The 24,636-nt window shown below is 22.8% G+C and overlaps 3 protein-coding genes across 4 annotated transcripts in view; 2 read left to right on the forward strand and 1 right to left on the reverse strand.

The window, feature by feature from the left end:
* The window catches only part of LOC122497601 (C-terminal-binding protein), a 72,944-nt gene extending 70,286 nt beyond the window's left edge, over positions 1-2,658 (reverse strand). For both annotated transcript variants that reach the window (XM_043604830.1, XM_043604827.1), the window contains exon 1: positions 2,347-2,658. The gene's annotated coding sequence lies outside the window, so the exon portion shown is untranslated. The remainder of the gene's footprint in view (positions 1-2,346) is intronic.
* A 466-nt stretch (positions 2,659-3,124) lies between these two features.
* LOC122497604 (nuclear receptor-binding factor 2-like) lies at positions 3,125-7,783 on the forward strand. Its single transcript, XM_043604833.1, has 3 exons — positions 3,125-3,365; positions 4,034-4,284; positions 6,495-7,783. The coding sequence occupies exons 1-3, from the start codon at positions 3,342-3,344 to the stop codon at positions 6,988-6,990; spliced, it is 771 nt and encodes a 256-aa protein (XP_043460768.1). The 5' UTR covers positions 3,125-3,341; the 3' UTR covers positions 6,991-7,783.
* Positions 7,784-7,871: 88 nt separating this feature from the next.
* On the forward strand, positions 7,872-16,489 carry LOC122497603 (tubulin alpha-2 chain-like). Its single transcript, XM_043604831.1, has 6 exons — positions 7,872-8,053; positions 8,760-9,004; positions 10,096-10,323; positions 12,717-12,975; positions 13,400-13,552; positions 16,077-16,489. Exons 1-6 carry the CDS (start codon positions 7,880-7,882, stop codon positions 16,332-16,334), a joined length of 1,317 nt encoding a protein of 438 aa, XP_043460766.1. The 5' UTR covers positions 7,872-7,879; the 3' UTR covers positions 16,335-16,489.
* Positions 16,490-24,636: the final 8,147 nt, after the last annotated feature.

The following is a 24,636-nucleotide window of genomic DNA, read 5'->3' on the forward strand; positions in this document are numbered from 1 at the left end:
GAGAGAGAGAGAGAGAATCTCTTAAAAAGAGAAAAAAAGGAAATAGCGATAAAAGTTGATGGGGGCTTTTTTAGAGCAGGTCAAGATGATTCTCAGCGAAGGCCTTTGAAAAATTATCTGTCTGGGATGCTGTACAGAGTTGCGGTGGAAGTGGAGAGTTTGTAAGCGATAATTTGAAACACGTGGAAGAGGGGAGGAAAGACGGGTGAATATAAGAGAGTGAGAGAGAGAGAAAGATAATTATTCGCGGTGTATCATGTGCGTCAGAGAAATAGAGGTATTCTAACGACTTCTGGATACGTATTAAGAGACAGCATGTTACTACTGTTCCAGAAGAATGTGTCACACAATGGTTTTTGAACGTCCGTGTGTATAAAAAAGAGAAGACAAACTCAAAGTGCAGTGCGAGAGAAGAGAGAGAGAGAGAGAGACGGAAATATAAAATGAATGATATTCTAGAAGCGTCCGACCAAATGGCGGTCGTCTCTATAGACGCACACTCGGCTTAATAAATATGATTTAAAGTGTACTCTCATTTTTTTTCTTTTCTTCTTCTTCTCCCGCTAAATCACAATTTCACTTCTTTCGATATATCAAACTCCATGAAGTTTATTTCATCCTAACAGTAGTCTCGAGAATCTTTTTATACTTTTTTCTCAAAGTACAACAAAAAATTTCCATTTTCATGTAAAAACTAATAAAACACTCGATTATCAAAAAAATGTCACGAAAAATTCGAATTAATACTGATAAAATAGAAATAATAATAAAAACAATAATAATAATAATAATAATAAACTTTGCTTAATTATAATTATCATGCATAGTTAAAAAATGTGATTGTAATAATTATAATAATTTTGATTATATTAATATTAAAAAAATTGTTTAATGATAATTTGTGAAAGCTTGCATGAGCTTCATTTGTAACAAGATAATTGCATCAACCTAGTTTAACTGTGGATCACATTGAACCAATGCTAATCAGATGATAGTAACTTCTTATGCACTTCAATTGTTGCAAACAATTAGAGATCGTACTTGTTGCGAGTCATTGTTCCTGAATGCCAATTGATATTACAGAAGAAAAACCTTCACTTTATTATACACCATGTTTACTCAAGTCTAAAAACTATTCCTCTATCAACATAATTAGTTTCCTTCGAATTAAACTAGGAGGTTAAAGTTTTGAACGTTCAAATGAACGAAATTTATTTCTTCTTCAAATTAAAATTTTATTACTATAATTTTGCGTCACTATTAAGCAAATTAATTATAATGTTTCTAAATGTAAAATTTGAGTTTTTAATTTGAATTGTAATCAATAATCTATGAAAATATTTTTCACAAAAAATATTTCGTTCATTTGAACGTTCAAAACTTTTTGTTCATATTAAACTAATATTCAATGAAATGTAATTAACCTCCACTAAATTATCAAATGTAATTCAAATTCTTGTTTTTGCCTACTGATGAATTAAAAAAACTTTCAATTAAAATTTAAAGAATCAAAATCTTTTTTTTAATGAAAGAAATGAATTTTATTGGAAAATTTTTCCGCTAAATGATAAATTCGAGAAAGGTAAATATAATATTAATGTAAATAATTGATGAAAAAGAAAAAATCACAATGAAAAAGAAAAACGATACATGTAAAATGATAGGCGGGAAACTAATGAATGATTAATCAGGAATTACATGTTTATCACGTGTTGATTATATGAATGTGTAAACTGAGTTGAGAAGTAGATAGACAAGGTGTCCTTGTAATAGTACCCCACAGTGCATCCAGAGCGAGAGAGAAAGTATAATAAAGAATGAGAGGTTACAATTTAAAGAGACACAACAACTTTCGGAAAAAATATAATAATTTTCAAAAAACAGAAAAAAAGATTCAAACGTAACCTATCAATTTTATTGCAAATAAAATAGGATTAAAAGAAACACACACACACACACACACCGGTAGAAGTTTTCTATATTATGCTTCACGAATGCATAGAATATAGAAATATGTTTACATTTCATACATTTAATGCGTAATATTCAATCTTCGAAACTTTAACCTTGAATAGGGACGATGTGAAATTTATGGAATAATCGAGATTCTGTCATGGAACTCGACGCGATAATCGGCTTGGAGGGCAGTGCGTCGTGCTCTCCCGCCATATCACAATTTGCAGACCGGGCCGCGCACACATGTGTGTGTGGGGGGGAAAATTTCTCCGGTGCGTGTGCACACCGGGGGGGAAAGTCAGGATAACATCGTCCTCGAGATTAAAAGTAAAAGAAAAAAAAAGAGAGAGAGAGAAAGATCTCCAAAAAGAAAAGAGAAAAATCACTAACCTGTCGGATGTAGACTTTTTTCCGTTTTTTTTTTTTTGCTGTGTGTATCCCTTTTACTCGTCCTCGACGTCTTTTTCACCGGGCGATCACTTGCTTATCACCAAAAAAAAAAAAAATTCACTCACGATCCTTTTTGACTTTTCTCTGTTATTAAAAGTCAGCGTTTTTCCAGTTACAATATTCCTTTCTTCGGGGTCACGCGCGTCCGCCCGACGCCCCACACTTGGTGAAATTTGCTCAATCCTTGGGAAAAAAAAAGCGGCCAACAATCGTTTCGACAAGCGACTGTCTCCCACACTGGAGAAGGAAAATGGCGGCTCCCGGCTCCATGTAGTAACTAGTAGCCAACGCGCGCGCGCGCCACCGATATTGTTACGCCCTTAACGCGGTAAATTTAAATTTCAACCACAACGTCCTTTATAAGAGAAAAATTAAACACTTTTGCAAAAATTTAATTCTAAAAGTACACTTTTAAATTTTTTTATCTATTCTCAAGAATTAAAAGAAAAGGACAAGTTTAATTATCAAGAGGACTTTTTTTTTTATTTTTTCCCTAAATTGCTGCCATCTATGGTGAATAACCACAAGTGTCGCTTATAAGAAAACTGTTCAACCAATGAAAATTTTGACAATATTTTGCAACAAAAACGCCAATCAATCGGTATTTTTTATTGGTCATTATATTTTGGACAAATTTTTCTCATTGGTCAAAATCTTAAGGCTACTATTTTACACTCAAATTACGTCAAGAATTTAACGTCTATATGTCTATTGAACCTATTGAAATAAGATAACCTAACCCTGTTCGAATTACAAAATTCATGTAAACGAATCTAAACAAGTTGCAACATTTTGTAAACATCAACAATGTAGTGATTATTTATATTTCTCATAATTTTTAAGTTTCTACTTAATTATTTCAAACTCACGCAGTGTTCATATATTTAAGAAATTTACGAAATGATACATAAAAATAGTGTTTAGCAAAATTAGTTATGGAGACGTCTGCTTTAAATGCTGTAAGTCCAAACTCCGTTCTACTTTCGATACATGCAATAATATTATCTTTTCTTTCACAAAAAACTTATTTACGCAGTTGAAATATCAATTTTTGCGTTATTGTAATATTTCTATAATTATTCTTTTCTTGCATTGGTTTCTTATGTTCATTCAATCAAGTTGTTTATGATATGGAGTGCTATTACTTTTTTTGGCGAATTTAATCTCAAATTAATTAAAAAGGGATTTACAATATGGTACTTTTAGTATTATTTTTAATATCAAATCAACTGTAATAAAAAATTAATTTTAGTGATTCTTTTTATTTTATATTTAGATATAAATTTAATTGTTCAAATTAATTATTCATCAGTGTTTAATTATAGTAATAATAAAATTTATTTTCACTACATTCAATTTGGATTTTTACGACTAATTATAATAAAATAAAAATAAGATAGAAACTAATTATAAGTATTTCTAAACATAATAATGAAAATAAAAAAACTAATAATTAAAATTTATCATTTAGATAATTAATAATTACTTCGAAATAATTTAAAACAGTAAATAATAATAATAATAATATATTGAATAGAATAATTGCATTTAATAATTATTATTATTATTAATTACAGATTTAAATTTTGTCTTTGATAATAAAGAGAAACAATAATTACTTTTACAGGCACATGAAAGCGAAAGGAGAGCAGAAGCTTTTTTGCGCGAAGGAAAATTTGAGGAAGCGGCAAAGTGCCATGAAAGAGTTGCTAATTTATTGACTGAAGCACATTCGAAATTAGAGACACGACAAATAGAATCGAATTCCTGTAATTCGGAAAATCAGAGTTCCATGAAACCCTCGATTCAGTCATTAGCAACACTTGAATCTCTCGCTCTTCAACGAGATTATCACACTAGACAAGCTAGCATAGTTAGGTAAATAAATTATTTATCAAAACTAAAAATAGTCAAGTCTAGAAAATGGAAATTTTATAGAAATTTTAATAAATTAAAATTTTACTCAATTAAAATTAATTCAAATTCATTTAAGTTCAGTAAATTAAAATTTAATTAAGAACGACAGTGAAGTTCTCGATTATGATCAACGACTTAAAGAAGAAAAATATTTTTCATTACGAAAACAATAAAATGTTTTGTTTACGAATTTTTCTTTTTTAATTAAATTATTGATAAAAAAAATTATACGTAAAACATATTTTATACGAAAATATATAAAAATTGAAATAGAAAAATATTATTTTTTCAAAACTGTTGATTATAAACGTTGCGAATTTCAACTAAGTAATGAAGTTAAGTAATTGTGAATAATTAAAAGTAAATTAAATTGATTACAATTGAAATAATAATTAACAGTATTATTTAATAAACTAATGAGGTAATTAATTAATAATATGGTAGGCTTCGCACTCATCTACTAAAACCTACTATTTACTACTTTTTTACGATTAGCTACTATTTGCATACTTTTGTTAAATTTGTGACACTAAAAGCTACTTTATTCTTTTTTTTTTTGTTTGAACATTTTGCACAAATTTAAATCTGCTAATAGTTGAAATAAATTAATTATTCTCAAAAATTCGAATAAAATTCTTTGAAACAATTCAAAATTTTGAAAATTTTTTTAAAAATCTTTCGCAAGAATTCAATTATTTTTAAAACTAATAAAATTTTTCACACGAAATCAATTACATAAAAAAATTTAATAAAATTCGTTGCAAGAATTAAACTATTTTCGTTTTCTCGAAAAAAGTGTTTTCCCGCGTGTCGTCTAACTTCTAAATAATTTGAAATATCTCGTTTGAACTAAAAAAATGTCTCAATCGTTAATAAAATAATTTCTTCGCAAAATTATTGCAAAAACGGAGAAGGGAGCGCCTCAGTGAGTGAAATTTCTCTATCACCCCTCCAAATATGAACCCGAAATATTTTATCCTCTCAAAATGAGACGTCAATTCCAAACCGTTCAAAACCCCCTTTTCCAAATGTTTAAACAATTTTTTCAATAATTAGGTATTAATCAAAATTTTGCAAAATTCCGAGAAGGGCTCGGATCCCTGAGCGTTTTTCTAAATTTTCTTAAAAAATACCGACTCAAAATATTCTTTTCTTTTTAAATGAGACGTCGATCACGAAACCATTTTTTCTCCCACCTGTCCTTAATAAAAAATTCTTATCAGGAATTCAAGTATTTCTCAAAAATTTTAATATAATTTTTTATTTAAAACTATCATCAAAAACGATTATTTTAAAAACTTGAGAGAATTTTTTTGAAAAAATTTAATTAATTTCAAAATTTATAAAAAACTAAATTTTTAATTAAAATTTTTAATAAAATTAGTTTATTTTTAATAGATTTAAAGAATTTAGTCAAACAAATTTATTTTCGAAAAATCTGATAAAATTCTTCAATTAAAAATGTTGATAAAATTCTTATTCAATTTTAAGAAATAATCATATTATTTTATTAATTATTTATTTTTGTATTTAAATAAATAAATTCTTGTGGAACTTTCTAATAAAAATTGATTTAAAAATGAATTTCAGTTACAATTTTAGATTAAAATTGAATATTAAAAATGCGTTATAATATGAATCTTTAGAAATAGATTAATTTCAAAAAGCTTTTAAATAAAAAATTATCTTTTTACTTTCAAAAATTATTTTTAAAAATAATAGAATTTTTGAGAAATTGTAACTAAAATTTTTAAAAATAATTGAATTTGATAAAAATTTATTATCAGGATAAGAAAAACAGTGAATATTTTTTATCGAAATCAGGAAAATGTCAGGGAAATACAGAATCAAATGTTTGTGATTTTTTGAATCGACTAAAACGAGTTTTTAAGTCGTCAAATTTAATTTTTCGATAGCCACTTTTTGTACTACTTTTTTTAGTCTCAAAGCTACTTTTTCCTAATTTTTAAAATTAATTATTGAGTGCGAAGCCTGATATGGTGATATTATTTGATTAAAATTAAATTCTTTGATTATAATGAATAGATAATTAATTATAATTATGTTTGATTATTGTTTGTTAATTATTTGATTGGTCATATAATTCGATAATTTATAGAGATAATGTATAAATACTAAAATTAATAAAAATAAGAATATTTTTTTTTCAGAATGAAACAGGCGCGATATGAAGAATATAAAGCGACATTGGAAGCTCAAAGGCGTGATTTGTACAATAAACAAGAAATTAATAAAAGATCTGATGAAAATGTGAATGGAATTTTAGACGATAAGTGCGAGTGTTCATTGAAGCAGGCAATTTATCGAACTATCGAAGAACAAGATAGTCTATTAAATGTTCTTGAATTGCCATCGCAATCGGAAAAAAATCAGGAGAGTCAAACATTCAAGCATCCAAAGGATACGGGAACTGTCATTGAAGAATTACGAACAGTTAATATACAATTAAGATCATTGATCGGCAGTTTACTTAGCCAATTAGAAGAAAAAGAAGATCAAGTTCGACAACTCACTGAACGTTTACATGAAATTTCCGTTGATACAAGTGAAGAGATTCATCACGATGAAACTCATTCATTACGATTAGCACCACTACCACCATTAACGCCACTTGAAATGCCACGTTTTGATTTTAATTCTACTTAGAAGAAGAATTTTTTTTATTAAAATACAGTATTTTAAATTCAAATATAAAATACTGTTTTTTCCCCTCTAAAAAAAATGAAATCTATTCAAATTTAACACCATAATGGTTCATTAATTAGGAAAATTAGTTATTGTATTTAATTATTGCAGTTGTAGACTTGATATTTATTTCTAAATCGTCTTTCAACGATAGAAAATTTAGACTTGATTTTAAAGTCTGTTAAAAAAATCAAAAAATACAAATTATACTCGGTTCGAGTAGAAAAAATTGAAATTATTATTATATATATTTATGAAAAGTTAAAAAATAAATACCAAAATAAATGCGAATATAAAAAGTGAATTAGTTTTTATTTACAATCTGCATCATTAAATTAATAACTTTGAATAGATAATAATTATTATTTATTATTCTTAATTCTTAATTTAACTAATTAAATTAATTAATTCGTCTTTTTGGTAAATGAACATTACCACAAAAACATAATTTATCAACTAGAACTTATTAATTAATAAAAAGGACAAATCTTATATTCTAATTAAATTTTTTGAATAATACTCAATTAGATTAAGATGGGCGGCAAAACAAATTGAATACTTCTCTCTTCTTCTTTTTTTTTGAAAAAAGGACTTTATAGAGAAAAACAAAACAAAGCACAGTTCAAAACTAGGTGACAGATGTGTCAAACAAAATGTCTCCCGAAAAAACCTAAATTTTAAGTATTAAAAAAAAATTTTCTCTTTCTAAAAATGTTGTTCAATAACTAAAAAGAAATATAAATTTAATATTCAATTTTCCATTTCGTTTTGTGTCCTCCTTGACAAAAAAAAACCAATTTTTTTCCAAATTGAAAGAGAGAAAAAAAATTCCAAGTAACCGTGACAAAAAATGAATAAACCTGGGGAAATTGTAACAATTTTTATTGGTCAAGCAGGAGTACAAGTTGCCACTGCATGTTGGGAATTATTTTGCTTAGAACATGGAATAAAAACCGATGGATTTATGCATCCGGGATATGACGCTGATGATAAAGCACATCAAGTATTTTTCTCAACGGCACAGGTATAATAGACTATTAAATAAAGAGACTAAACCTATTAATAAATATAAATGATTGACAATTAATTAATTAAATGATTAAGTAAATAATAAACTATCAAATATTTAATATAAATCCTATTTTTCATTATAAATACAATGTTTGTTTATTTTTTTTCCTATTTTATTTATTTACTTGTTTTTTTGTCATTAAAAAATTGTATTTTCCGAATAAATAAATAAATAATAAATAAATATTTATTTGTGCAAAATTATTTTTATTAAAGTTAAATAATATTTACTCCAAAGATTGAAATTATTGGCTAAAATAAAATTTATTCGATTTAAATAAAAAATATTTGATTCAAGTAAATATTTTCTTAATAATAGACAAGAATCGGTTATTCGAATTAAATAAATTTTCTTGTGTAACAATAATAGTAATAATAAAAAAATTATAATAACAACAATGATGATAATAAAATAATAATAATAATAATAAAAGTAATAAGAATACAACAGTAAAGAGAAAGTACAATAATTAAAATAAAATAATAATGATAATAAGAAAAAGAATAATAAAGAAAATTTAGCATTATTCTTATTATTACCTAAATAAAAATAACAATAAAAATGCTAACAAAGAGAAAAATGTATAAAAATGAAAATAACTATAATTTACTTAATGACAGTAATGAATTTTTATGAAAAATAAATATTGAAATTACAGACGGGAAAATTATCTCCGAGGACATTATTGGTTGATTTGGAACCAAACGTTATAGATGAAGTGCGAACAGGGACCTATAAGGAACTATTTAATCCAAATTCTCTCCTGCATGGAAAGGAGGATGCTGCGAATAATTTTGCAAGAGGATACTACACGGTTGGACGTGAAGCAATTGGATCTGTCTTAGACAGGCTTCGTCGGGAAGTTGAGAATGCATCAAGACCCGCGGGTTTTATAGTCTTCAGGTTATAAACAAAATAATTTAACATTAATTATTATGAATTACCAGCTACTGTGATTTGTATTTACATAATCAGAATATATCCAGAATTATAAAGAATAGAAATCCAAGATGATATTCAGAATGATCGAAAATTTCCACAACTACTACTACTATTTTTGTATTCAATAGTTATTTTTTATTTTTAGAAAAATATTATTATTGATATAAATGGAAAATTATAAAATTTATAATTACACAATTAAAATATTTTTTTCTACTTTTTGGTTCATAAAATAGAGTTCTTAATCGAATTATTTAATTATTACCCACAAATTTTGAACTTTCAAGTGACATAAAAAATATTTTCATAAATTACTGATTTGCAATAAAAAATTAAAACTTAAACTTTATATTTTCAAACTTTAAAAGTAAGTTTTATTGTTTGTGATAAAAAATTATTGTAATAAAAATTTAATTCGAAGAAAAAAAATGTTCATTTGAACGTTCAGAACTTATAGGATTTAATTAACATTTCACTTACTAAAAGAAATGTATTATTAATTAAATTATTATTCAACTACAACATTTTAATTGTTGACGATCCTAAAGTGCAGAACTTTTAAATGAACGAAATTTATTTATTTATTTCTTCTTCAAAATTAAATTTTTATTACAACTTAGCGTTACTATAAAAAAAATTGCAAAAAAAATTTACCTTATAAAATTATTTAATTAACATTTTACTTTTTGAAGAGAAATTTGTTATTGATTGAATTAATTAATATTTTATTTATAGAATAAAAAATAAACAGTGTAAATTTGTTAAATAAGTGACTAGTAAAAAAGTCTTTATTTTGAATGTAAATAATTAATTAATTATTATTAAGAATAAGAATGTTTTTATTTATGTTTAAGAAAAACATAAATAAAATATTGAGACTATAGAAATGAGTTTTTATTAAATTTGAAAAAGAAATGAATAAATTTCGTTCAATTGAACGTTTAGAACTTTCGAGACATAATTAAGTAATTAATTATAAGAAATAAGAATTTAAAATATAATAATTTTTGAGTTGTTTTCAAATGAAAATTCTTTCTTTCAATTCTTTATAGATCTTTTGGAGGAGGAACTGGAAGTGGTTTCACAACTCTATTATTGGAAGGACTTCTCGATGATTATGGAAAGAAGACAAAAGTCGATTTTTCAATTTATCCGTCTCCTAATATCTCGACAGTAATTGTTGAACCCTACAATTCAGTTTTAACGACCCATGGAACTTTGGATTATGAAGATGTTTGCTTTCTTGTGGACAACGAAGCTCTCTACGATATTTGCTCCAAGTATTCTCCTTCTAATTAACAATTCAACTGAATAATAGTTTAACTAATTAGTAATTTCATTAAACAATAATTTCACCAATTAATTATTTCATTAAACAATTCACCAATTAATTATTTCATTAAACAATAGTTTCACCAATTCATAATTTAATTAAATAATAATTTCACCAATTCATAATTGATATTAAACAATAGTTTCTCCAATTAATAATTTAACAGTAATTTAACCAATTAATAATTTAATTGAATAATAAAGAAAATAATTAGTAATATAATTAAATTAGACATTATTCACATTTAGCAAATAATTTTATTTACTAAACGTTGGTGAAGTTCACAACGTTTATAATCAACAATTCAGAAAAAATATTTTTATTTACATTTTTATATATTTTTGAATAAAAAATGTTTTGCATATTTTTTTGATAAATAATTGAGAAAAAAAAATTTGTAATTAAAACATTTTAATGTTTTCGTCATGAAAAATATTTTTCTTCTTTTAATCGTTGATCATAAACGCAGGCTTTGCACTCAATAATTAATTTTAAAAAAGTAGCTTTGAGACTGACAAATTAGTAAAAAAAAAATGGCTATCGAAAAATTAAATTGGACGACTAAAAAACTCATTTTAGTCGATTCAAAAAAATAACAAAAATTTGATTCCGTATTTCCCTGACATTTTCCTGATTTCGATAAAAAATATTCACTGTTTTTCTTATCCTGATAATAACTTCAATTCTAAATTTTTATCAAATTCAATTATTTTCCAAATTTTTAGTTAGAATTCTTCAAAAATTCGATTATTTTTAAAAATAATTTTTGAAAGTAAAAGATTAATCTTTTTTCAAATATAAAATTTATTGACAAAATTTTCAATTAATTTGAAATTTAAATAAACATTTTTAATTTTTAAAAAGCATTTCCCTATATTCAATAAAATTTAATTAAAATTTAACAAAAGATTAATTTTTTATAATTTCTAAATTAAATTATTTTTACTGGGATAATTTTTGTTCAAAAAACATATAAATACTTATTTATTTTTCGCTTGGAATTAAGATTTTAAATAATTCTAATTTAAAAGCTTTTTGAAATTTATCTATTTCTAAAAATTCATATTATAACGCATTTTTAATATTCAATTTAATGTAAAATTGTAACTGAAATTCATTTTTAAATCAATTTTTATTAGAAAGTTCCACAAGAATTTACTTATTTAAATACAAAAATGAATAATTAATAGAATAATATGATTATTTCTTAAAATTGAATAAGAATTTTATCAACATTTTTAAAAATAATTAAATTCCGAAACATTTCCTTTAAACTTTTGAAAATACATATTTTAATTGTTTTGAAGAATTTCTTTGAATTTTTTCTAAATAATATCGATTTTGTTAAAAATTTGTAATTAATAATTTTATTATTAAAGCTTACTAAAATATTGTTAAAAAAATTGAATTCTTTTAAAGTTTTATTAGATTTTTCGAAAATAATTAAATTTTTTTGATTAAATTCTTGAAATCTACCTATTAAAAATAAACTATTTTTTTTTCTTAAATTTTAATTTAAAATTTAGTTCTTATTTAAATTCTGAAATTAATTAAAATTTTACAAAAAATTTCTCTCAATTTTTTAAAATAATAGTGTTTGTTAGCTATTGTAATTAAAAATTTTATTATTGAATTATATTAACATTTTTTTGGAAATAATTGAATTCTTTTAAAGAATTTTATTACAATTTTTAAATATTGATTTTTTTCGAGAAAGTTATTAAAATTTTATTGAAAATGATTGAATTCCTGAGAAGAATTTTATTATGTATGAAAATAATTGAATTCCCGCAATGAATTTTATTAAATTTTTTTATATAATTGATTTTCTGTGAAAAATTTTATTATTTTCAAAAATAATTGAATTCTTGCAAAAGATTTCCAAAAAATTTTCAAAATTTTGAATTGTTTCAAAGAATTTTATTAAAATTTTTGAGAATAATTCTTTTATTCAACTATGATCAGATTTAAATTTGTGCAAATTTTCAAACAAAAAAAATAAAAGAATAAAGTAGCTTTTCACAAATTTAAATAATTATCCAAATAGTATAGCTAATCGTAAAAAAGGTAGTACATAGTAGGTTTTAGTAGGTACGTTTTGTAAACGTTGTGAATTCCACTCGACGTTTTACTATTCAAATAATAATTTAATAATGCGATTAATTTATAATTTACTTAGAATTAGATAATAATATTTAGAAAATTAATCAATAATTTAGTTAATTTATAAAATGCTTCGTAACCTAATTATTTAATAATTTAATTAATTAACATTTTGGACTAAAAACTGTGAATAGGATTTGTGTAAAGAAAGCAATTTTCTTTTTTTTCCCTTTACAGAAGATTGAAACTAGAGAGACCAAATTACACAAATTTAAATCGTCTCGAGGCGCAAGTAGTTTCGGCAATTACAGCTTCATTGAGATTTGAGGGAGCTTTAAATGTGGATCTACAAGAATTTCAAACAAATTTAGTGCCTTATCCTAGAATTCATTTTCCAATAATGTCCTTTGCACCGATTCTCCATAAAGATAAGGCCAGACTAGCAGACATTTCCGAAAATCAAATTACTCACGATTGTTTCGATCCAGCGAATCAGGTGAATTGAAAAAAAATTAACTAAAACTAATGAAAAAATTAAATAAAACATAATATAAATTTTATTCAATTTATTTCAATTTATTTAATTATTATTAATTGTTTAAATTAATTTTATCGCGGTAAAAAATTTATTAAATAAATAAATCAATCAATTAATTAAAATCAATTTAAAAGAAAATAAATTCTTCATTTTTTAATTCATAAATTGAATTTTCTTTTTTTAACATTAATTTATTAATTTTACTCTTTGGACTTTTGTTTACAACTTCATTATAATTGTCGTTAATGTTTTTTTTTTCTTTATCAATTTCAATGTGATGACAAATTTATTAAATGATAAATATTTTTCTCTTTCTAACTAATTGAATAATAAAATTTTATTCATCACGTGATATTCATTCTTTTTTCTTATTAATTTTCAGATGGTAAAATGTGATACAAGAACTGGTGCCTACATGAGTTGTTGTTTACTTTATCGCGGGGATGTTAATCCAACGAAAATTAATCATGCCATACATACATTGAAAGGAAATAAATCCATCAGGTTTTGCGAATGGAATCCCACAGGATTTAAGGTAATCAAATCTGATAATAACTGATAAATAATTCAAATTTTAAACAAGAATATATTTTTTCAAAAATACTTTATACGAAATAAACTATCAGATCATTTTTACATGAAAAAGGAAACAAAATTTAATTAAAAACACTTTAAGCATATTAATCATTCGGTTATTTAGAAATGCTTCAGTAATTATGATTTTTAATTTAAAACAATTCTGTATAATTAATTTTTATTATTATTTAATCATAAAAAACTTAAATTTAAATTTTGTTTAACTTTAAAATTCGAAAAATTTTAAAAAATTATTAAAAAAAGCAAACAAAACGTATTTGTTAAGTAACTAGCAAATGTTACGCGCGCCAGCAGCGCGCAGAACGTGATATTTAATTATTTTTATAAATATTAACATTCTTCAGAAGAATTCAATTATTATAAATAAATAGTAAAATTTCTTGCAAAAATTCAATTATTTTCAACAAAATTTTAATAAAATTTCACGAAAGAATACAATTATTTTCTAAAATTTTATTAATTATTTAGAAACAATTCAATTATTATTTTTTCAAATAGTAAAATCTTGCAAAAATTCAATTATTTTCAATAAAATTTCATGAAAGAATTCAACTTTTTTTTTAATTCGTTATAAAATTTTTTAAAAAAATACAATTATTTCCTAAAATTTTAATAAATCCTTCGAAACAATTCAATTTTTTTTTAATTATCAATAAAATTTGTTGAATTTAATTATTTTTATAAGTAGTAAAATTCATTGCAAGAATTAATTTCTTTTTTATTAATAATAAAATTTTTCTCAGGAATTCATAATAATACATGTATTAATAATACATTATTACATACATAATACATAATTAAACTCAAATAAAAAATATGAATTATTTTTAAACGTTTGAATAAATTTTTTGGATAAATTCAATTATTTTCAAAATTTTTAGTAAAATTCGACCAAAAAATTCAATTATTTTCAAAGTTTTAAATTAAAATCATTTAAAAAAATTACATCATTTTTACGAAAATTAATAAAATTCTTAAAAAGAATTTAATTATTAACAAAAAAAAAACTAATAAAATTGTTAAAAAGAGTACCTATAATTTTCTAACAATAATTTTTATAAAATTTTAATAGTAAAATTAGTAACAAAATCGATTATATGCAATAAATTAAAGAAAGTTTTTAAAAGAATTCAATTATTGACAAAACTTTCAAAAATGTATAGTTTCAAAAGAATTTAATTATTTTCTAAAAATTTTAATAAAATTTCTTGAATGAATTAAATTATTTTTGAAAATTGCAATATAATTCTGAGAAGAATTTAATTAGTTTCTAAAAATTTTAATAAAGAATTGTTCAATAATTAAATGTTTAATTTCAATTATTAAGAAGCACGATTATTTTAACAAATTGATAGAAATTGTTCATAAAATTCGATTCTCGGTCAAATTCCCGAATCCAAAAACCGGAAAGTCAAATTACCGACAACTAAATTTCCCGAATATACAGTAATTATTTTCCCGAAGATCTTAAAATGTCTCAAAAAATTAATCGAAACGTGAAGTATGAACCGATAGCAACTGTTCAAATGTTTTCAAACATACTGTCGAGGGGTTGCTCAACAATACGAAAAACATAATGATAATCAAGAACATAAAAAGAAATGTTTCAACCAAATATTACGTTAAAATATTCACTAGTTTTGGAGATGAAAAATTTTGAAATCATTATTTCTCCTTTCCATCTTAACCAAAAACCTTAATTCTTTTTCTAAAAAATTCAGCATAAAAAACGAAAAAATTGTTTAGGTACATTATGTTTATACCGAATTTTTATAAACAAAAAAGATATTCATTGCAATTGGTTTACTTTTTGAGTGAAAAATAAATAAATAATTCTAATTTTTAATAGATATGAAAATTTTTTTTCGGGTTTAAAGACCTTCGGGAAAAAGGTCTTCGGAAAAATTGTATACTCGGGAAATTTAGTTTTCGGCAATTCAATTACTTTCAAAATTTTCAATTAAAATTATTAAAGAAACTCCATTATTTTAAAAAAATTCAAAGAAATTCTTCAAAAGAATTTAAATAGGATTTTAAAAAATTTTAATAAAATTCTTCGAAGGAATTCAATTATTCTCAAATTTTATAATGAAATTCTTTGCAAGAATTCAATGATTTTTAATAGAATTTTAATAAAATTTCATTATATAGAATTGAGTGTTTTTTTAAAATTTTTAATAATATTCTTCGAAAAAAATTAAATTGTTTTCTAAAATTTGAATAAATCTTTCAAAACAGATTACCGAAATACCGAAATACCGAAATACCGAAATACCAAAATACAAAGATTATTAATATAGATTGTATATCAATTGTACCTATAATAATTATTAAATAAAATATAGATTATAATTGTAATTTGTTACTGAAAATCAGTGGTTTTAAATATTTCGTTTTTCTATTCCGAAAAGAATGAAATAAACAGTTTCGAATAAATAATTAATGAATTTCCCCAATTATAGGTTGGCATCAACTACCAAGCACCAGTTGTTGTCCCTCAAGGGGATTTACCACAAACGGACAGATCTCTTACAATATTAAGCAATAATACGTCCATCAGACATTCATGGAATCGAATTGCATCTAAATTTGATACAATGTTTAAGAAGAAAGCATTTTTACATCACTATCTTGCCGAGGGAATGGAACAAAGTGTTTTTAAAGAAGCACGAGAAGATATATCAGCTTTAATGGAGGACTATAATGAAATAGAAAATTGAATACTATATATATTTTCATGTATTTTCGGTAAATTAACAGAAACAAATTAATTAACTCACGAGACAAAAATATAGAAAAATAATTCATAATAATTGGCAAAAACACATATTTCCAGTCTTTTATAATTTCGAAAATAAAAATTAAATAATGGTAACTACAAATTTTTTCCTTCTCTATCTCTTCCTGTTTTATATATTTCTCGATATTTATAGAAAATAAGTAAATAAAGAAATCATTACTTATAATAATCGTCGTTTCGTCAATCTTTCGTTCTGTCCATACATGAAATTAGTCATTTTCGTGTATGTTTTTTTATAGGTCTTGATAGTATGGAAATTTTTTAATTCGTTATTTTCGGAAATTCAATTATCCTGAAGAAATTTTAATTAAAGTTTAATTAAAATATTATAATATAATTATTCATTAATTATTTTTAGTAATTTTGAGAATTCGAATATTAAAAAAAGTTCATTTAAAATACGCCTGAAATTAAATTGATTTCAATTATAAATTTTTACGATATTTCGATAATTTGAAAATATTTCAATAATTACAAATATATGTGACAGGGAAAGTTAAAAGGGACCTACAGTTAGAAAAAATCAATTTTTTATTATTTAGTGATTCTGATAGAAAAAGATTGCCTTTATCAAATTCACTAATCAATAAAAAATTGATTGAATTGAATTGATTGAATTCTTAAAAAAATTTGAATCAATATTTTTCAAAAAACTAAGTTCTTCAGAATTTAAAATTCAAAATTAAGATTTTCAAAAATTGCAATTTGAAACCTTTGAAATTTAAATAGCAAATTGAAATTTAAATCTGGAAATTGATGCGAAAATGTCAGGGAATTTTATCAAAAGTACTACAAACATATTAAATTTAAAGAATTCATAAGAAAATTCTGGATTTTGGTGGTCATTAACGTTTAAAAATATTTACAAGATTTAATTTAATTAAAATTAATTTTTTATTATTTAATTAATTAATTTTTTAATTTTAATTATTTTTTTTTATTTAATTTAATTTAATCAAAAATCTTCAACAGAATATGAAATTTAATTTATTTTCAATAATTTAATTCAATTTGAAATTTCAGAAAATATAAATTATTTAAAATAATTTGTATTACAATTTTATTTCATAATTATGAAAAAGTTAATTTTTTGAAAATTTTCTATTCAAATTGTTTTGAAATTGTTTAAATTTTTGAATAATTTTAATTGAACAATTTTAGAATAATTGAAATTTAGTAAAATTGAATTGTAAACAAATGGATTTCAGAATTATTTCAAGTCAAATTTATTTTTTTGTTTAAATAATTGAATTCTCAAAATAATGTCTCATAAATTATTAAAAATAAGTGATTTTATAAGGATTTTAGTAAAAAAATTTAAAAATTATTTAATATTCGATTAGAGATGCGTTCACAAATTTTATAAATAATTGTAGGGGAGAGTCTCCAGTTGTGAGACACCTCCAGTTGTGAGACAGTCAATTTTTTTTAACATGCAATATTAAAAATCCGATTGGTTTATATAAAAACATTTCTTTTTACATGAGCCAACTTTTTCATGTACGCCGAAGCGGATATATAAACTGTTTTTGTTAAATACCAACACTGTGTGTGATAATCGACTAAAAAGCGTTTTTTCAATAAATGAAAAGTACTTTTTTTCCAAGTTAATTAATTGGAAAAGGTAAATGTAATTCATTTTCTTTTAGTCTTTTCCTTATATTTTGTGATGCAATATTGCATTGTTCCAATCTACGGTTGAAAATAATTTAATTTTCCTTTTTCAAAATAGCACCAATTTCTGGGTGTGAGACACAGCATATCACCAGTTGTGAGACGGTGTCAACACCCATCTGGGCAGCATAAAAAATACAAATTTGCAGGCATACTATTTAAATGTTGTTTTGATTTCTTTTTCTAGTATTTTTGGGCATGTCAAGTGGAAAAAAGTCAATTGATTCAGAAGAAATCAATTTTAATGCTCTTGTTGAAGCTATTAAATTGTGTTTATTTGATATTCATATTTTGGCGAATAAATATTATTATTTAGTATATAATAATATATATTATTAATATATTTAATTATTTCTACTAAACATAACGTTTTATGTCAAACTTATTAAATTTTAGCAATTTTTAATGAGTGTCTCACAACTGGAGACATTTTTTTTTTTTGAAAAAAGCGATGTGCTCGGAAAATGTATCGTAAAATTTTTTGAGTTCATCGAAACACTATACTTTCTTTTAATAAAAGTTGCGTATTTCTGTTACCTTTCGAACGGTGTATTTTATTTTCAATTTCGTTTACCTGTTTACAATTTACGGGTCAAAAATGAAACCCGTCTCACAACTGGAGACTCTCCCCTACTTCAAAAGGTTTGAATTTCAAATTTTAGAAAATAAAAATTTTGAACAATTATAATTAAAATTTCTGAAGAAGTTAATTTTTTTAAAAAAAGAAAAAGAACTTTTTCAAAAATTAATATTAAAAATAATATTGATATAGAAACTAATTTTTATTATTAATAACAATTATTTATTATTATTTATTTGAAAAGTTACAGTATATATGTAAATAGTAATTATGTATTTTAATTAAATTAACTTGAAAAGACTTAATAAAATAAAAAAATTGTTTACGAAAAAAAATAAAAATTTATATGAAATTTTGAGGAATTAAAATTTTTTGTTAGATTTCAAGAATAGTAGCGAGGTTGTATAAATGATAAGCTTTTGATATCAAATGTATGCATAATGACTAGCTGATAAAAACAGGCTACAACCGCAACAGACTCAATGGCACCGGTTGATTTTCTATTAATCAGTTTGCAATTAATTCTTTGAATTTCTTAATTTGTTGTTCTTTTTTAATCAAATTCTGTCATTTCATATTCTTTTATATATATATTATCTCTTAAATTTTAAATTCTATATTTTTAGCGACATTTTTTGTATTTATATTTTTAGAAAAAAAGACTATTTAATTTTGTATAAGTTAAAATTATTTATACATTGTTCTTTTTATTCTTTTATTATTATAATAATATTATTACTTTTCATTAAAACAAAATCTATTATTGGTTTATTATTATTTTCATTATAACTAGCAAAAACTGACGCGCGCGAGCGCGCGTGCATTTTTTTTTCAACGTTTTATTTTAAATAATTAAAACTTTATTTTTTCAGCGAATTTGAACCATTATGATGTCACAATTTTTTAGCAAATGCTGTGAACAAATTGTGACGTCATTATGGTTCAAATGCCATTAAAGAAATTATTTCATCTTCTATTAATTAATATATTTTTGCATTTTCTTTTTTTATATAAATAAATTAAAATTTTTATTTATTAATTGAAAATATCTGTTCGCAGTTTATATTTTTTTTTTGTTTAATATTTTAATAATTTTATGTTTTAATATATATATAAATATATTTTTTCTATTAAAATAGCAATTCTTTAAAATGATTATTATTATTTTTAAGGGTATTTTAATTATTATTATGACGTTATAATGTTTTAAATAAATTTAAAAAATGGAAATGCTGGAAAGAATGAAAAATACATTTTTTTTAGAAATATAAAATTATTCAATTAACATCTTCTATCTTTATATCTTCTCTCTATATTAATATCTTCTTCTTCTTCTATCTTCTTTGATTTAGTTGTAATTTACTTTTTTGTTTCCTATCTTCTTTAATAATTTTATGTTTCAATATTTTTAATTTTAATTAAAATTAATATATTGAATTTCATTTAAATTCTTGCAAAAAATTTGAGAATCATTGAATTTCTTCAAAAAATGTCATTATTTATGAAAATAATTCAATTTTCGCTAAAAATCATTAAATCAATTTTGGAAACCCTAATTAAATTTTTCTGAAGAATTATTTTTTATTTTTTGTTTAATAATTGTGTTTCTTTAATAATTTTAATTGGATATTTTTAAAGTAATTTAAATTTATGAACAATTTTTTTCAAGTTTTTAAAACTAATTTTTAAATTTGTAAATTTAGTTGAAACATCTATTGTTTACATTTATCCCTTGTTTACAATTACCCCAAATGGCCCTAATTGTAAATTGATTGTTTTGTTGATTTTTGAATTTTATTTCGGAATAATTCAATTTTTTATTATGTATTTTTCATGATTTGAAGACTTTATATAGTCTTTAAAAGACTTGATAGTATTTAAATAGTTGAAATGAAAGGCGGTGCCTAAAGTATTTTTTTTAAGTTCATTATTTTTTTTTCTTTTTAGAAAATCTATTTTCTATAATATTGTGTTAAAAAAAACGTTAACATTTTATATTTTATTTGAACAGAAGATAACGATAAGTTTAATTCTTGCAAAAGAAAGCACTTATAAGTTAATTCTACACACAAACACACACAGAAATACGTTTATTTTTTACGTAAGTGCCAATAAATTAATTTCAATTTTTTATTTAAAATGAAATAATTTAATTTTGAATTAATTGTATTTTTGATATTTGAATAATTAATTATTATTTTGAACAATTACATTTTTCAATGATTTCAAAATAATTAAATTTTTATTAAAAACAGAATAATTTATTTTTGAATTAATTAAAATTGTTTGATTTATTTTTGAATAATTAATAATTGACTTTTGAATTATTTAAAATTCAAATATTGTAAAAAATTAATAAAATATTTAAAAAAACAATTTATTTTTAACATAATAAAAAAAGTAATTTATTAAAATACTAAATTCAAATAGATTTTGAATTGCAATTATTTTTAAAAATAAATAAATTTTTTGTGTAAAATCATTTTTTTAAAATTAATTAAAATTTGAAACAATTGAATTTTTTTTTTTCATTTTTGAAAAATTAATTATTTCGAACAATTTTTTAAACATAAAAGAACCAGGAGCTATTATCACTCATAATAGCAATCAAAAAAAGCACACACTAAAGGGATCGCTCTTCCCAAAAAATTTAGACTCTAGATCCTGCACTGTATAAGTTAATAATTGAAGATTAATTAAATTTTTGAAAAATTAAATATTAAAAAATTAATTATTTTGAATAATTAATATTATTGAATAGTAATTTACGAAAACGACCAATGTAATAAAATTTAGAACGATATTTTTTATTGATTCAGGAAAATTGAATTTTTTAATTAAAATTAATAATCGTTGAAAATTGAAAATAATACAACTTTTATTGACAATTCGATATTTCAGTTTTTTTAGATTTTAAAAATGCATAAAATTTTCAATAATAATAATAAATCAAAATACAATAAATATTATCAATTATAATTATAAATAAAAAAAAATAATAATAATAATAATAAGATATACGAATAAAATTTGTTTTTAAGTTATTTTGAGATTTTTATTTAACAAAATAAAATGAAATAATATAAATGATTTAATTAAGAAGAAAATTTTAATTAATAATTAGAATTTACCAATCTACAGTTTTTTTTCCACTGAAAACGGTAACCTCTCGCCTGATACCAGATATTTTTCCACGATTTTTCAAACACAATAATTCTTGTCACAATTTAACGTTTTTTAAAAACACCCGCACTACCGCATAACATAACATCGGAAATGTCAAAACATCACGAAAAATATAAACAAACAAAAAAATCATGATAATAATTCGCAAATGATAACTAACAACTAACTTCATACTGCGAACGGACAGAATGAAAAACCACAGACTTTAATAAAGTTAATAATAATTAAAATTTGAATGAAACTGAAGTTACCAACGTTTGCTGGACGAAAAATATAATACGTAACAATGTCCCTGCCTCAGATCCAATTTTTTTCACATATATGTGACCTGGTCTATGAAAAGGGACCTTACGTGTCAAAAAATCATTTTTTTACTTTTTTGTTGATTCGGATAGGGTTTGAAACGCTCTTTAAGATGGTGAAAACCAAAAAATCATAAGTTGATTAGAAGTTTTAAAAAAAAAAATTTAAGTAAAAAAAACAAGAGTTAAAAATACGAAAAAACTGATTTTTTGTTATTATACAAATTAAAATGACAAAGACGATAATTTTTTATTATTTAGAAAAGTTGACAGTTTCTTTGACAACTGTCAACAGTTAAAATTCAAATTTGATATCATATTCGTAATAAGCGACCTCAAAAACCTTATTACTGTCTTTTTTTACAAAAAACGATCACTTTTTAGAGAAGTTGACAGCTGTCAACTGTCAAATTGTCAATTTAACATCATATTCGTAATCAGCGGCCTCGAAAACCCTTACAAACATGTGTCACTTATTTACACTTATTGTTGCAAGTTAGAAAACTTAGATTATTTTTTCTATGTTTGGGGAGTTTGTTATTAATTTATATAAACAATTATTAAAAAAAAATTTTCATTACTGGTATGTTTTTTATTTAGATACTGTGATTCACGGTGAAGAAAATAAGCCTAATTTGATTAAAAAATATTAATATTTAAAAAAGTTACAAGGGTTTTTCTAAGTTAAACTTTAACTGCTGTTTTCTTGAAAACTTGTTTTCGCACGTAAGGTCCCTTTTCACTGTCCAGGTCACATATTATAAACATTAATGTTAGAAGCCATTAGAAATTATTTTCAACTGGAACCAGGTCAGGGAGGGCAACGATTTTGATTGTTTGTCAGGGATTTTTCGAAAAATCCGCGACAAAAAATCAAAATCATTACCCTCTTCGACCTGGTTCCAGTTGAAAATAATTTCTTATGCTTCCTGACATTAGTATTTTTAATAAATGTGGAAAAAAAATTGGATCTGAGGCAGGGAAATAGAAATTGTTACGTATTATATTTTTCGTCGAACAAACGTTGGTAACTTCAGTTTCATAAATTTGAGACTTTAAATTTTATTGCATTGGAATTTTTCTTTTTCCTATTGTTTTATCATTATTCAGTGAAATGTAGACAAAAATATTTTTTCCTTTCCTTCGCAATTTTTTTAAGTAATCAACAGGTTAAACATTTACATTTTACTATAAAATTATAAAAGAATGTTAGAAAAATGTATCTAGACGAAGATAAATTATTATCAAGTTTTTATTTTTATTTATTTTTTATCATGTTTAATCCTTGAGGGTCATGTCATCTTTTAATGTAAATGAATAAATATTTCTCATAAAGTAAATATTTCCGCTATGAGTAAGCAATAAATGAAATAACTAAATGAAAAAATTCATTCATTATTATTTCTAATTAGTTTTCCATAATATGTATTATTCTTTTATTAGCAAAAATAATTTTCATTTTCTCTCATCTAATTCTAATCGTAATTGTCAAAAATCAAAATTTTAATTAGGTATTTACATTTATTAAAAAAAAGAAGTAATAACTATTGGATTATTATTATTATTATTCGCTACATATTTGCATTAAATAAATTATCGATCTAGTTTCATTTTTATAGAGAATATATATAACATACAATTATTTTAACTATATATATGAAAAAAACATGTATTAACCATATTATTAAAGTAATTGAAAAAAATGATAAAATATTAGAAATAATTTATTTAAAACAATAACAAAAAAATATTAGAAATAAATAATAGTAATAATAAAAATAAAACTAATAAAGAAAATAAACGAATAAATAAAGTAAATAGAAAATAACAATAATAATAAAGTACTTGAAAAATTCCCCTTTTATAAAATTTCATATTCTAATTACTGCTGATATCACGCATGTAAATCGTACGATGATTCAATACATTTTGTTTGTTTATTTATTTATTTTCTGAAAAGGAACTCGTAAAGATTAAAAAAATAAAAATATTTCAATGCAGACAGTTAAGAACGGTATTTAAGAAAAAAAAGTCGCACTTGGTACCGCCGTGTAGATTAAAACTCAAGAAAAACCTCTTCATTGATAAGAGAGTCAACTCTTATATGAATGGAAAATAATTTTCGAGGAATATTCTATTCAACTTTGCCCAGAAAATATATGAATATCATAAATTAACTCACCAAAAATTAAATTATCTAAAACACAAAATTAAATTTTTCGATGATGTAAAACACAACTCATCATTAAAATTTAAAAAGAAAATCAAAATTTAAAAAACTAGGAAACTAATTTTTCGTTCAAAATAAGAAAATTTAAATTCAGGTGGAGAAAAGAAGGCAAAAAAGTAGAATATATACAAAAAATGAAACTAATTACAATCGATGGTATATAGTTGAAATTAATTCTGAATCATTTCTGACAACGACAAACTTAGGAAGGAAGATTCCAGAACGTATTAGAATTAAAGTAACTGTAATT

Source organism: Leptopilina heterotoma, unplaced genomic scaffold, assembly GCF_015476425.1.
Source record: "Leptopilina heterotoma isolate Lh14 unplaced genomic scaffold, ASM1547642v1 Lhet_134, whole genome shotgun sequence".
In the NCBI taxonomy this organism is placed as follows: domain Eukaryota; kingdom Metazoa; phylum Arthropoda; class Insecta; order Hymenoptera; family Figitidae; genus Leptopilina; species Leptopilina heterotoma.